The sequence below is a fragment of the Oryza glaberrima genome, chromosome 1 (genome assembly GCF_000147395.1).
Source record: "Oryza glaberrima chromosome 1, OglaRS2, whole genome shotgun sequence".
Classification (NCBI taxonomy): domain Eukaryota; kingdom Viridiplantae; phylum Streptophyta; class Magnoliopsida; order Poales; family Poaceae; genus Oryza; species Oryza glaberrima.
In genome coordinates, this window is record NC_068326.1 from 4,431,260 (window position 1) to 4,446,914 (window position 15,655).

At 44.3% G+C, this 15,655-nt stretch overlaps 2 protein-coding genes across 4 annotated transcripts; one reads left to right on the forward strand and one right to left on the reverse strand.

Annotated features, from left to right (window-relative positions):
* Positions 1-1,302: 1,302 nt before the first annotated feature.
* On the forward strand, positions 1,303-10,179 carry LOC127774966 (protein ALWAYS EARLY 2-like). Of its 3 annotated transcripts, none has more exons than XM_052301263.1 (16): positions 1,303-1,569; positions 2,954-3,127; positions 3,253-3,348; positions 3,444-3,506; positions 3,786-3,863; positions 4,393-4,564; positions 4,745-5,128; positions 5,906-5,989; positions 6,090-6,235; positions 6,757-7,017; positions 7,094-7,275; positions 7,368-7,650; positions 8,646-8,840; positions 9,047-9,262; positions 9,347-9,493; positions 9,583-10,179. In XM_052301263.1, the coding sequence occupies exons 2-16, from the start codon at positions 3,020-3,022 to the stop codon at positions 9,778-9,780; spliced, it is 2,613 nt and encodes an 870-aa protein (XP_052157223.1). In that variant the 5' UTR covers positions 1,303-1,569; positions 2,954-3,019; the 3' UTR covers positions 9,781-10,179. The 3 variants fall into 3 exon arrangements, with proteins under 3 accessions (XP_052157223.1, XP_052157239.1, XP_052157231.1); XM_052301279.1 differs by having other exon boundaries at positions 4,396-4,564; XM_052301271.1 differs by having other exon boundaries at positions 1,303-1,542.
* Positions 10,180-10,193: 14 nt separating this feature from the next.
* LOC127774989 (uncharacterized) lies at positions 10,194-13,864 on the reverse strand. Its single transcript, XM_052301290.1, has 4 exons — positions 13,391-13,864; positions 12,028-12,222; positions 11,489-11,917; positions 10,194-11,388 (listed from the first exon to the last, which is right to left on the reverse strand). The coding sequence occupies exons 1-4, from the start codon at positions 13,733-13,735 to the stop codon at positions 10,543-10,545; spliced, it is 1,815 nt and encodes a 604-aa protein (XP_052157250.1). The 5' UTR covers positions 13,736-13,864; the 3' UTR covers positions 10,194-10,542.
* Between the last annotated feature and the right edge of the window lie 1,791 nt (positions 13,865-15,655).

A 15,655-nucleotide genomic window follows, 5' to 3' on the forward strand; every position in this document is an offset into this window, starting at 1 on the left:
GCCGACATGTTGGCTCGTATCCTGAGGCGATGTTGCTGCTCGGATTCGACATCGTGGAGAAAGGGGAGGACGATGGCAGTGGCCGCTCTACCTGCTCACCATGTGCTGCTTATGTGTCAAGGTGTGGGCTGGAGCGGACCGTCCTCGCGGCTGTGCAAATCCGGCAGCTCAGCGAAGGATCCATGCTGCGGCGGAGAAGGAAGAGACCGGGAGATTGGCCGCTGCTCCTTTCCCGTGGGCCGCCGCACGTCGCTCCTCTTCCACAGGTCACCGTGCGCCGCTACCTCTTCTCCCGTCGGCCGCCTGCGCGACGCGCCCTGTCCCCTCGCCGATGAAGAGCTGGAGGAAGTCCCCTCACCGATGAAGAGCTGGAGGAAATGGAGGTAGAGAGGGGAGATGTGGAGGAAGTGGGACTCACTAACTATTTTTTAACCTTATTAGTATTTGCCTGACATGTGGGTCCAAATATTTTGTTTTATTTTTTAAATTGTTAAATTTTACTTCATGTGCCACGTCAATGCAATGTCAGATGAAGACCGAGTCAAATTAGCCATGTAGATACCACGTCAGCTGAAACCGCCCTTCAAGCCGCCTTAAGACTTGTTAGAGCAGGTACAATAGATGCTTCAAGCTGGTGATAGCTGTCCACCGTGGCTTAAAAAACTGAGTTAAAATCAAAAGTTGAAGAGAGAGAGATTTAGCCGGCGACTAAATTATCGCCAACTCCTCACGACTCCAAGACAGTGCAAAGATTCAGTGATTGGCTAGTAAATAGGTGAGCAGCAGTTGGCCTTACTATATGCAAATGAAGAACGTGCAATGCAATAAATAAAATGAATAGTAATATTCAGAAATCTGTTTACTGCAGCTTACTTTTGTATAATACGTCTCTAATTATGGCTGTAGATGACATGAAATTTTTTGGAGCCAATAGCTAGCTATATTATTGACCTTGCTCTTATTTTGCACCTATTTTATATTTTAACAGTTGAGAGAGACCCGCTGTATCCGTTTTTCCGATTGAACGACGAAATTCGAAATTCGGTTTCGTAAAAAAGAAACCTGCCTATTACCTGCGCACTGAAACCTCCGAAGGCCCACGGCCCGCACATCAGCCCAGCAAGGCCCACGCTACGCCGCGTCCGGGATTACCATCCTACTCCTTCCTTTGCTCAACCTAATTTTCAAAAAGCACATTTACACGTAGCCCCCTAGAACCCCACCCACCTCGCAAATCCGTCCCCCATCCCCCTCGTCGTCCTCCTCCCTCTACTTGTATCCAGCGCCCGCCAACGCCAAGCCACCGCAAAGGCAAACGCAACCGACCACCACCACCTCCACCTCCGATCCATCCACGCCGCGGGAAACCCTAGCGCCCCGTCGACGACGCCCTCCACCTGGTGCACGCGCGCGGGGTGGCGGCGGGGGGCGGAGGGACGGACGGCGCCGCGCGGTAGAGGGAGAGCGGGAGCGGGAGCGCGCGCGTCGCACCGGTGGCCGAGCCGGACCGAGCTGCGTCGCGGTGGTGCTCTTCCGCGGGCGGTGAGATTCAGCCCTGATCCGAGGAAGGTGAGGGGAATTCTTCGTCGGGGTGGGGGTTTGGTGCAATCTGTGGGGGTGAGATGCGGTGCGGGGGGATGAAGAAGGCTTTTCGGGGTTTGGGATGTCGCGGGGATTTGGGGGCGGTGGGTGGTTTTTCGGCTGGGAATTCGCGGATTTCGCGGCTGCTCGTGGTGTTCCCGTGGTTTTGACGAGCAGATGTATGCTTGATCTCGTGCGGCTTTCCCCTCTCTCTCTCTCTCCATGGTTTGCTCGCGTTGGGGGGTTTCGAAAATTTTTCCTCTAGTGTTAGTCCTCGAGAGAAGAGTAGTGGATGTGGATGGGGGGAATTGGGAACTGCGAGGTGCGGCTTTGGGTGGGTGGTTTGTTTTCTCCTTCTCCCCCCGAGCAGATGCTTGCTTCGTCTGCTTGGATTTCAGGATTTCTGGAAGACGATTTGGTTTCCCTCCCCAAGTTCATCGCGCAAGGCGTTCTTCTGCTGCGAATCTGTCTGTTTTTTTTTGGGTGCGCCGTGATCCCCGATGCGACGCTTACCGGATTTCATCTCTGGTAGTATCCCTTAAGATCGTGGCTTCGATTTTGCTTGGCCTTCCCCTCCTCCTCCTTGACTTGTGCTGCGGCGGCGTGGGACTTTTGGGGGTTCTTCACTGTAGCTTCTCCGGTTGGCGTCATACACCACCTTTACCTCGCTAATCGGGTCTCTAATTAGGTATCTGCTGCAGAGAATTTTCATTTCCCACCATATTTCTCATCTCGTGGTTGGGGATCCGTAAAGTGTTTGTTTGGTTATTGTTGGTTCTGCAAAGTCCAGGCTTTCGCTATGACTTGTCCCCTGGAAAGGTCTATTTACTTGGATGTGGATTGAGCGGCAATTTTATATTTCTTGATGTTTGGATTTGTTGGCATGTCAAATATAGCTTATGTGTAAATTTCGATGATTTTTGGCTATATTTATAATGTTCTACTCAGTTTGTGTGAAGATTTTACCAAAGTTTCTTGCTTTTCTACTGGCTGCCCGGAATCTTTTTCTTTATGAAGTCCTTGTCACAGTTGATGACTTGCTTAATCTGATTACTAAATGGGCCGCATCATGAGTTTTGTTTTAATCTGACCCTTGTTTAAATTTCGTACTTGGACAATTGACATTCTCTTTGCAGCCTGGCATTAGTTTAGTTTGCAAAGTCTTATTTTGCATTATTAGAGTTAGGATGTGAAACTTAGAAGCTAGATTAATATAACTTACTAGGAGTAATATAGTTCATGTTTTAGTTTTCGTTGTAGTCTATAGTCCAATGTATATATGCTACACTAATTATTGTGTTAGTGAGCTTTCTTTGTTTTTTTGTTTTTTTTGGGAAACATAGTGTTAGTGAGCTTTCTCTCTCACTTGCAGCAATATTTGTTGGGCCTCAAGTCAAGGAAGTCTTTTTCTCTCTAAAACAAGCCAAGGAAAATTTCCATGGGTCCAGCAAAAGGTTCTCGCACAATTACCAAGATCACAATAAAGGGGTATGACGATCGACAGCATGACGAGGATCCAAATAGTTCAAGCAAGGTTAAACTAAAAGTAAGATGAATTGATACTTTTTAGATGACACCCAGTAATTGTAGTCTCTTAAAATATCATCCAACTCAGCAACAATGTGTAGACATGATCTTTTTCCGTTTCACTAAAATGTTTTGATTTTGCAGAAGAGAAAAATGTCAGATTTAGGTCCTCAATGGAGCAAGGATGAGCTTATGCGCTTTTATGAAGCCTACCGTCGACATGGAAAAAACTGGAAAAAGGTTTGCTATTCAATTTTCCGACCACCATTTTTTGTGTTCATGTTTCATTGGTGTCTTTGGTGCCAAAGTAAGAAAGTTGTTTGTTGACTCTGCAGGTCAGTGCATCTGTGGGTGGAAAATCAGCAGATACAGTAGAAGCCCTTTACAGTGTGCACCGGGTGAGTTTGTGTTCTATAATTAATATGCCCTAGCTATTTGCGAACTTTACCACCTTGCATCCTCTACAGTTTACTTGGTTTTGTGAACTAAAGTTGATAATTTGCTCATCTAGAAGACTAGAACAGGACAGTATATTGATGATATATTATTTATGCAGAAGTTCAAGAATATTTAGTTATAATATATAATTCACCTTGCAGCCATGCCTAGATAAATGTAATAGGTTAAATTTGATAATAGAACCTAAAGTATTTACACATTGCCATTTCTTGCTGTAGACTTTCTTATCTCTTCCAGAACGTGAAGGTACTGCCATGGGATTTGTTGCATTGGTAACTGGTCATCACAATGTTTCGGTAAGCTTATGATGGGTTTACTTGTTGAATGTTTTATTGAGTATGCTTCTGGTTTCTGGATATGCCAAATTTCAGTTGTTTCTTTTTGAGAGTTTTCAATCATGTGCGAATATTTGTACTATTTGAAGCTACCATGCATAGGTCAGTTTCGTTATAGCAAAAGGCCAAGTGTGAGCACTCCTGATCATTGTGGTTCTTTTGGATTTAGTTATAATTTTTATTATAACAGTTTTTGCCATATGATGATGCAATTAGTATATTGTGACATAAGAATAACTATATCATGATGATGGACGTTACTAACATTGAAAGAACAAGCTAACAGCCAATCCAGAGTGCGTTGACTATTGATAGTGGTGATTGTTTTGCATTTCCTACATCACAGTCTCTGAAGAATGATGAGTACCAATGCTTTGTTCTTCTTATGTTCGATTCTGAATTAACCTATTTACTGCAAGGTCTGAATTATCTGAATCGACATACAAATTGCCCTACTTTTTCCTTAAATCACTTGAAATTCTTAAAATAGCAGGATGAATCCAAGAGTCATAAAGGAAGTGATCAAACAGTTAGAGCATCTGGGAAGGTACGGAAACGTGAAGCTACAGGGCAGAAAGAGAAGGAAGCACCTCATGCTCACCGCTCCTATCATGAAAGAAGAACTTCTGGATTATCTTCTTTCAAGAAAAGATACTATGGAGGTAAGTATTGTAAAGCAAATATATATATATTTATTTATCCCTTAATCTTCTCTTGGCCTCCTCAAAATGAAATTACCAAAGAAAGAAGCAAGAGCTAGTTGAATGCAAGAGAACATTTCTATTGGATAATAACTTATTCTACTGGCCTGCATTGTTTTACTAATTTGTATGCTTTTCCAGAACTTGTCAAGAACATTCCAAGACATCCTTCAGGGAAACGTACTCCTCGTGTACCAGTTATTTTTCCTGCAGACATGAATGTTGCTCATGCTGGCATACCAGAAACAGAAAATGCCATCAACTGTACCAAAAAGGCTAGTGGAGCTACCAATAATGAGCTTGAATGCTCATCTCATGGAAGTCCTGGAATCTCAGAATCAGCCAAGTTTGTTCAAGGCCAGACTTTCCTGGAAGCTAAAGGAACTGGAAGCTTGAAAAAGAGAAGAATTGAGCAGAGTATGGAACAAGGTCAGACAATTAAAGATGAGCATGAAACCGCAATGGTGGCTAAAGAAGGGAATGACCTTACTGAATATCAGAGACTTACCAATCTATTTTCTCCAGGTACTTTGAGACATTTCTCCCCGTCATTGATGTCAAACTCATTGTTTCGTTGAGTTCATGTAAATATACGAGTTTTTGGTTCCATTTTCTGTTCACAAAACTAAACAATATATTTTATATGAACTACACATTATTTACTCTGCCATTGTTATATACAATCTGTTCAGCATTTTACATTGTGGATAGTTTAACATCTTGATAGCTACTGCAAATAGTGCCTAAGATTATCCTAAGCTTATATCAGCCATTTGCTCAAAAGTAAGATGTCACTGGGATGCCCTTAATTTGTATCTTCGATTTCTTTCAGTTATTGGAACACACTTTCAGGAATCTAAAATCTTGAATGGTTTTGTGCGATTATGATCTAAGATGACCTACAAAATGAAACAATCTTTATGTCACATCTTTCCATTTTTAAGACAAAGGAGACCCAAAGCCCCTGGTTCACATGTATTGACACCTTGACAGCAAACAATATCTGCTCCTGCCCTCTACCAGTGAGAAAGGAGAAAATATTACACCAAGCCTAGTTAACGCATTAGGTGGCCAACAATGTAGCCTGTATGAAACTAATGAGAACATGTTCATAGTGTTTGATTACTCATTGAGTCCATTTCCTCTGCTATCTTATTATTGTTCAGAAGTCAGAACATTTTCCTTGTCAGTTTTGATTGGTGCTAGAGCAACTACTTTTATCTTATAATAGTTTTCAGTAGTCATTCTTGGAGCTGCTAAGCTTAATCGTAATGTTAAATACTGACAACCACTGTTTTGCAGATGAGATGTTGGTCTTAGATGTCTTGGAGAGTTTAGTGACTGTACCCAGTAAAATATCAGAGCCTAAGATTAATATTCCTTCAGGTTGGTAATATTATTTCAGACTCCTGGTATATCTTTTTTTCATAACATACGTTATCTCATGCATGTTGCGCATCTGTCTTTTCTGATGTATATTGATCAGGTACACTTGGAAGGGATGATTCTGCATTGTCTCACAGAAGGGAGGAAGGCCCTTCAGTTAAGAGATCCAAACAAGGGAAGCAAGTTGGTGAATGCAGTGCCTCCAAGACAAGGAATAAAAGGAGAAAGAAGTTAATAGCTGAAGAGGTAAGATATCGTAAATAGTGAGCTTATGTTGTATGTACAGCATGAATATATGTATTTTTTAAAGGAACCCTTTCTTGCTCATGGGGAACAAACCAAATTTGATGAATTGACGCCTATATCTGAGTCTACTGTACTGTCAATTAGATGCTTCCATTGCATCTAACATTTAGTATATCATTGCATCCCCATAAACTCATAAAATTCTCGGCTTGGTGTCGATGGAAAGTCAATCCCGTTTCATTTTTATAGGGTACATTTTATCCTTTAATTAGATGCTTTCATTCTTGCATTTAAAATTAGTATTGCCGTCGCATCCCTTAAAATCATAAAATTCTGGGTTTGGTGTCAATGGAAAGCCATCCTTCACTTTATTTTAATAAGGTGCATTTTGTCAGTGTGATTATAATTTATCCCTTCTGAGATCGAAGTGCACCTTAAATCAGTCAGCATTTGTGTTCTTTCCCGTATTGCTCTCTTCAGTTAGTCTGATGGCACTTCTACTTTCACACTTCTTTTTGCAGGTGCCTACTGAAGGAGTCACTTCTAATCATTTAGATTTGCCAGAAGAGCGTCAAGTTGATGCCACTGAGTGCGCCTTGAATTCTGATCTGGAAAGGGGAACAGTTGATTTACCTGAATCAACTGCAAATATTTCTACCAAAATCCCTGATTTGCCATCACAATTAAAACCTGAGATAAATATGTCGAGAAGGAGCAAAAGAAAATCCAAAAGTCCTTGTGGTTCTAAGTATGTCGTTTGCAATGGAGCAGATAATTTACAGGTACACCCACCATTCATCAATGCTAGTATACCACAGATTGAGTTCAACTGTAGTCTTAATTCTGGCTTACTTTCAGGCTAGGAGATTGCAGCATTGCTTGTCATCTGAGTCACTTCGTAGATGGTGTACATATGAGTGGTTTTACAGCGCAGTTGATTATCCATGGTTTATGGATAATGAGTTTGTGAACTACTTGAATTTTGCGAATTTGAGCCATCTGTCAAGGCTCACTCGGTCCGAGTGGAGCACAATAAGGAGGTATTGACTAGCAAACTCTGGAAGCTATATCATTGTTTTTCTTTGTCCTCACTTCTTTTTGTTTTCGCTATACTAAGTATTTTTATCTGCAGCTCACTTGGCAAACCCCGACGTTTTTCTGATCATTTTCTGGCGGCAGAAAAAGATAAACTTGAAAATTATCGCAAAAAAGTTAGGCAATACTATGCTCTACTAAGTGAAGATTCGTGGGATTCTCTACCACCAGACCTAGCTCGACCATTTTCAATTGGTCAGCAGGTAATCGTTCGTCACCCAAGTACACGGGAACTTTGTGATGGTAAAGTGGTGATGATGGAACAGGATCGTTATAATGTCCAGTTTGATAGGCCTGACCTTGGTGTTGATGAAGTAAAGGTACACCTTTTCAATATCAGTTGCATTTCATGATTGCCAATTGTTATACTATGTAGGATATTAGGTCCTTTCTCATAATTGTTTCTTCATATATCTGTTGCAACAGATTTTTTTTGTTCATTTCATTAAGAAGGAAACTACTACCCATACAACCAAGGGCTCACAAGCCCTACACCCAAAACACACCCACAAGGCGACACATGACCAAAACCACCCTACGACAGCCTAGTACAAAGGAAAACTTGGAGCGCAAGAGCTCCAGCTAGGCACTAAAGACTAACTTCTGTTGACTCTGCCTGCAACATCTCCATTACGTTTGGATTCACTCAGTTGAATATGCAGTCATTTCGGTGTTTCCAAATTTCCCAACATCTAGGATAATCAATGAATTCAGCCACTGCAAAAGATTTCAACCATTATTTTTAACTATAGGCAGGGAATAAACTTTCTAGTATACTAAACACTGACCTTGCAATTGAATTCTGTGATTTTTTAGTTAGTAATTCATATCAAAATATGTTATCAAGCTTTTGAACTACGAGAAAATTTTACACCCCAGTACCATAACCACCACACTTGAGTAGAGGATCTGCCCTTTTAGTTCCAGTAGTGTTCATAAAATTTTAGTCTTCCTAAGGATAACTAATTACATCCCACACAGTATGCTGAATCATCCATGCATAGTTGCCAGGAGTTCACCATCAGTCATTCTTCGAATTTGAGTTATCCATCTTTTTTAAACAAACAAAAAAAATATGGCCCAACACAAAGCTGTCAGGTACTTCAGTTATTTATATCATGGAAATAAATTTATGAGACTCCTCACATTTTTATTTTTCACTTGGTAACCATTTGTTTAACAACAATTCACAACTTATTCATTTCATATTCATATAATTTATATTCAAGAATCTTGAGATGATATTTTAGCATAAAGATATACTGTTATGGCAGTTATATGATTATGTCAAGACATGTAATTGTTTCTTTTTCAGGACACTGATTGTATGCCTGTAAACTGGTTGGATAATCTGCCTGATGACCTCAAAAAGAGGAGCTTCCTTTCAAATAATTCACACAACAGAGTAGAGGTTGAGCAAATTCCAAAGCTTACTTCAAAAGAGAACTGGGATCATATCAGCGGAGAGGCCGAGCCATCCAAAACCATGCACATAACTTCAGATGAACAGGTTGAGGTTTTGCTGTCCAAATCTATTTTTAAGAAGCATTACGATCATAGTCATTACGATCATAGTCTATCTATCCATGGGCAGGTTACAAGTTATGGCCATGCAGCAAATGCTGCCTGTTCCTTGACTGCTCCATGAAATGCAACCGGCCAACTGCTCACGTTTGTGAAATGTTCTAATGCTGATTAATATATTTACTATCACAGGTTGAAATTGCTGTGGATATTGAAAGACTATCCAACAAGAGTACATCTGGTAATTGTGGACCATTACAGCCGCTCCAGTCTGTTGATGACAATGTACGGAGTAGAGGTTTGTCAGAGCACAGGAATGGTCACAATGATGAGCTAGATTCTTATATTACTTCCTTTGTCCAAATGTCATTGGCACAAGCCAAGCAGATGGTTGACGAAGCCATGAAGGTAGGTTAAAGTTTAGCTGATCAATTCCCTCAAGGTATCTAATTTTGCATTTCTCACTCAATATGTTATTTGATGTTTTGCCAGGAAATCTCTGAGAATGGTAAAAGTTCTCTAGAAGAAACAGGCATATCAAATGAAGCGTGTAAAGGCCCAGAACCGGAATCTGCTGCTAATTCTGAACTTCCGCGCAACCTGATATTCAACTGCATTGCCACGCTTCTTGCAATCAAGGTAAAACATTCACCTGCTTCACTAGCACTAATCCTCCATGGTTACTAGAATTATTCCAAGTCAGTACATCTTCCTTTTCAATTATGCAGCATTTTAGCGAGGGCCGACATCCACCACCTAACATAGCAGGCGTCCTGGAGCGTGCTTGCTTAATGCTGCGACCAAGCTGTGCAGAGAACCTGCCCATCTATAACGAAATAGAGAATTTTATCGCTGTCATAAAGAACCAGATACTAGCTCTTGTGCCATCGGCATCAAGCAATGCCAGGCTACCCATGTACATGTAAATACTTCCAGGCTTCCAGCAGACGAAGAGGCGGTGCCTGGTTCCTTGATGTCGAGAAGAATTGATGAATCCATAGCGTCTGGGGGAGGTTTGAAAATGTATGAGCTTGGATCTACAGCATCAGAAGACGGCGGGTCATCGTTGACTGTCCAGCTCTCTTGTAAACTGTGTATAAACTCTTTAGAGGAATAAGCTCTTACAGTTTTTAGTTTCATAGATTTCTCAATATGGTTTTAGGAATGGAGGAATCGACATTCCAGTTGTAGTTAATAATAACGATTCCTACAGTCATGAATACAATGTCCAGTTGATTCACAGAGAACACCATCTTGATAGTTAATAGATTTTACTTGAATGAAAAAACCATGTGTCACAGAAGGAAACCATGTGTCACAGAGAAGAACACCATCTTGATAAACGGGGTCAAATAAGCCCCTAGATTTTACTAAATGTAAATAATGTGCAGTGAGTCCTGGGCATGCTTACAAAATGGCTTTGACAGGTGAGATGAAATGGACCTATTCCTGCCTCCAAACAAAAAAAGGTAAGACAAACCATGAACTCTGTTTTTTTTTCTGTAAAAATTTCCTGTGTCTGCCTACAATAATATTTACTATCCAAAAATCCCTGTAGTATCCGTATGTATCAATGCTGTGATTTCCTGTTCCTCTTGTACTGTATATGTATAGAAATGTACATGAATGTTTGTTAGTACAGACTACAGCTTTGAGTCAGCTTGCAGAGCTACAACCACTGATCATCATCATCTTCTTGCTTGGTCTTGTTCTTCTTCTTTCAGGACGGTGAAGTGGAACTCGATCTGCAGCCGGCGGTGCGGCGCGTCGGCGCAGCCCTTCCTCTCCATCTCCAGCTCCTCCCTCAGCGGGATGGCCGCCAAGAACCTCTTGATGAACTCCCTGCAGCACTCCTTCCCGGTGACGATCACCTCCTCCTCCGGCGACGGCGACGACGGCGGCGGCGACACGGAGCGCATCTCCGACGTGGCGTCGAACCGGAGCATGTACGCCTTGTCGCAGCCCTCGAAGAGCCTCTCGCCGAGCGTGTCCACGACGTGGTAGCAGTCGCCTTCCACCTTGAGCACGAAGAAGTGGTCGTTCCAGCTCACGATGTACACGTCGGCGCGCCCCGGCTCGCCGCCGGCGGCGGCGGCGGAGGCGGCGATCTCGCGCCAGATGTCGTCGAACGACATGGCGCCGGAGAGGGACGCGAAGCTCTCGGGCTGGAAGAAGCCGACGAAGGCCCTGTCGTGCTGCACGGCGATGGGCCTCGCCCTCGCCGCGAGCACCGTCTCCAGGTCGAAGTGCCTGTTCGGGAACGCCGCCATGTGCGCCTCGTCGTCGCAGAGCCGCCTCCACTCCGACGAGCCGTCCCTGATGAGCGCGTCCAGCTCCGGCCGCGTCGGCATCGTCGGGTGGTTGGCGTGCAGCGCCGCCGCCAGCACGGCCACCAGCGCCGTGCACGCGCTCTCCCCGCCGGCGCTGTCGTCTCGCTGGTCGATGGACGCGAAGAACACCGGCGTCCTCAGCTTCGTCTCCGAGTCCCTGCTCGTGAACTCCCGAGTCTCCCAGCTTCCCGCCAGATCATCATCCTGTAAGACACAGATCACCATCTCGATCAATCACCAATTCACCATTGCCAATGCAAACATGATTCCATGATCAGAAAAAAAATGCTAATCCAATTCTCACCATGTATTTCATGGGCAGTTCTTGGGAGAGCGACTCGCTGCTCCTCTTGTCGAAGTCCCGGCTCCTCCTCCTCCACGGTAGAAGCCGGCGTTTCGACGACAGGCCGGGCTCCGGGCTGGCGCCGCCGCTCGAGCTGGCGCTGCTGATGCTGATGGTGCTGCTGCTGCTGACACTGCTCATGCTGCTGACGCTGCTGCTGTCCGAATTCCTCTTGCTCCTGCTGTACACAGCCACCTTGTGCTCCCTGTCAGCCAGATCAAGCAGCTGCTTCAGGTCAAGGACCTCATGGTACGTCCCTGCCTCCAAGCTCTTCCTATTGTCCCGCATTGTCGGTGCCGGAGTCGTCGTCCTCGCCCTGCTCTCCCTGAATGAAACAGTCCTTCCGATGTTCTCGGAAGGCGTGTTCGCGTCCACAAGCTCCACATTCACCTGAAATCAATCATCACCCATACAACTCATTAAAAAAATGCACCACAAACATTTTTCACTAGAAATATAGTAATTGGGAGGCAAATAAAATGGAGAAGATATTTGCTTACATAAAGCATGGCATCACTTGCCCATCCATCTTTCCTCACCCTGATGGGGACAACCACCAGCTGCTGCTGAGTTGCCCCCCTTTTCTGCTGCTGCTGCAGTTGCATCTCCCAGCAGCATTCCTCCAGGCTTATCATGGCTGTCCCAATCTCCTCAAGCTTCACCACGTCCTTGCCTCTTCCTTGTTCTTGGAATCCCTGCATCACAAAGCAATTCTTATTGCCAGCCTCACTTGGCGAAAAAGCCTAAGAAAAGATGCTTGATTGCTACACTGATTCCTCTGTAACTTTCAAGATTTTTCCTGAAATCGGCAATGGTTGATCACTAAGGAACAACAATTCCCTGTCATGTAGTAAGTACTAGCTTGTAGTACTCCTCAAGGCTGCTGCTTTACAAGGAACCTAAAATATGCTCTTATTCCTACTTTGGTTCTCTTCCATGGGAGGTTATAGTAAAACAGTTACCGAAGATTTACTATTTACATCTAAAAGAACTATTTACTAATGATTTTGTTGGTTGATGAATAGGCGAAGAACCATAACCACACACACAAAAAAACACACTAATCATGCTCCACATATCAACACTGATATGAAAACAAAAGATTCAGAGAGAAGCACTAATGGAATGCAACTTTAACGTACATGAAAGCGAAGGGTACTGTTCAAACTTAACCCTCAAAACTTAATATCATGACATAGATCTTGCCACCTAAAACTAATTAACAAGAATAACTGAAGTCAAAACCTCCTGGGCCAATCGGAGCGCGCCACGTGGCCACATCAACCTCTCCTCAATTTCAAACCTCGCATTACTCCTTTAGACAAAATGCGCCGGACTTTGAGCAGATTTACCTTTTCTTTTTCTTCAACTCCGCACTAAAGATATAAGAATTATGAAAGCATGCTTAACCTAACTATTGACTTGTCCACTCCAAATTGCTGACTGCTACTTGCAAAAAAGCTATGCATTGACCTGAAGCGTTCTATACATCGCAATTACGGTCACAAACCTCCATTTTGTAAGAAATGGTGTCCACACCTTAGCTCAGAGCACTGGCCCCAAAACACCGACAATAATTTGATTGAAAAATATCATAGGATCAATTTTTTTTTAAAAAAACAACAATAATAAATCAGGCTAACATCAGCAGTAATCATGCTTATGCTTAAGGTTAACCACTACAGGCTTAAATTAATTATAGTTTGAGCTTGAGATTAACTGCTATAGTTAATGAATTTGATGCTGTGAATTCAGTGGCGATTGGGAAGGGGAAAAACAACCTTGGTATGAGAAATTGGAAGGTTTGATTGAATCTTTGATTGATCAAGATGATTAGAGAAGGGAGGAAGAAGGAGTGCTCACATAGAGGATGGAGAAGGACACGCCGCGCTCCGGGCGGGCGGCGCGCGCGGCGGCGGCGGAAGGCTGGTCGAGGTCGAAGCGGAAGCGGTTGGCGTCGCCGGCGCCGTCCCAGCGGACGACGCCGTCGCCGCCGACGGGCTCGACGGCGGTGACCCCGCGGCCCCAGCACCTCCCGAGGATCATCTGCGAGAGCGCGCCGCCGGAGACGGGCCACTTGGCCTTGACCGCCGCGACGGCCGGCCACGCCGCCGGCATGCCCTCCAGCCTCGTCGGCCCCACCCTCACCCCGCACCTCCGCCTCCCCCCCGCCACCGCCGCAGCCGGCGACGCCCTCCTCTCCACCATCCCCACTCCCTCCTCCACCTCGCAAACAATCGATCGATCGATCACCTTCGTTGAGCTTTCTCCTCTCGCCGCCGCCGACGACGCGGTGTCGCGTGGACGAACGACGACGACGACGACTCGGGCTGGCTTCGCCGCGGCCTCCGCCTCTCCTTGCGGACGCGCGCGCCTCTAATATAGCTCGGCCACACGGGATCCCGAATATACCGCGGGGGTAGGGCCCACTCGTCAGTGATCCACACGGTGGGCGCCCGCGCGGGTGGGGCCCAGTGGCAAGTCACCGACGGTGGCCACGCGCCACATCACCAAACCCAAACGCGGCGGGAACCAATCGCACATGCACGTTTTTTTTTTTCTGTTTTTCTTTCTTTCTTTTCTTTTTCCTCGCCGCGTTTAAAGAAATGGAGTAAATATAATTTGATTTGTTTCTCACGTCATTATTGCGTGTGTATTTTTTGGCGCGCGAATCACATGGCGCATGCACGGCATGATTAAAACCTCTCCCTCTCCCGCGTGTGATCTTGGTGATACGGCCACTTATACCGTGTATCTCCTCAGGCTGATTCTGCTCAAGTCGTCGCCGTCAGGTCAGTACTATTAGCATCACTATTACTACAACTATTATTTGCCCTTTTTTTTTGATAAAATTTGATGGTTTGGGCATGAGATCTTGCCAGGTTAGAGCATGAACACAAAACACAAGCTTATGCACAGTTGGTGACTTGGTGGTTTGGCACTTTGGCCACTGGATCCATTCCATTCCTCCAATCCAACGAAGCACCGGTGGCCATGGTGTTAATGGTGTATTTGGTGTCCGTGAGCTGTAGGCGCGGTGCTATGTGTACAGGTGGCAAGAGCCTCTCTGTACAGCCAGACGGTGGGGCCCACCTGTCAGCGAGAGAAGCTAGCGAGAGAAATGGAGAGTAGTAGAGCCAAGCCAAGTGAGTCGGTCGGTCGGTTAGGTGGTTGGTCGGGGTCCGGGTGGTTGACGGGTTGATTCGATTCGACCCGAGATGCGTACGTCTCGGCTGCATCTACGGCCGCTCGTACTCACTCCGTATTTTGCACGTATATATATATTCTGATTTTTTTCTGCAAACCAACCAACAACGGCCATGACACCGTACTGAACTCTGACCGTCGGTCGTACGTACGCCGCAACGGAACCAACGGCCAACAGCACAGTACTGAACTCGTCCATCGATCTGAGGATTGAGATTAGGTGATTAATTTAAAGTCACTGTGACATGTATAGGTTCTTATTAGCAAAGAGAGTTCATATGAGGGTCTTAATCCTCGATCTAAATGATTATTAGTTCTAATTTAGGTCAAATTAAGTTGATCTTTGATTCGTGTAGTTGTGGCTTTGTTAATGATTAGTTAATTACTGGGTGATTAATCAAGTGGGTCTATTACCGTGGACTGAGCCGGGATAGGCCTTGTCAAAATGGAAGAATTGACCTGTTCCATAATGTTGTACGATCATATAGCTATCTTCCAGAACGACGGCCGGGCCGTGCGTAACTGCGTACATAAGTCGCCAGAACGCATGACCACCGGTCGTTAGTTAATTAGAGGCAGCGAATGGATCGATGGGTTATGTCGCTAGCTAGCTATATACCCCCTCAATTTTAAAATATATAAATATAAATTTTAAAAATATATAAATATCATTAATTTTATTGTGATTTGTTTTATCATGCTATAAAATATAAACTTAACTTATACTGTTTATATGCGTGTGTTCATAGGGGTGAGTGCGCGTGTGTTGTGAGTATCTGCGTTGTACTGTATAATTCTAAAAAAAATAAATAAGATAAATGATTAAACGTTGTGTAAAAAGTCAATAGCATCGTACATTATGGAAATGAATAGTACAATCTAGATCTATCTGACCTGTTCATCCTTAATTTCGATATGGAT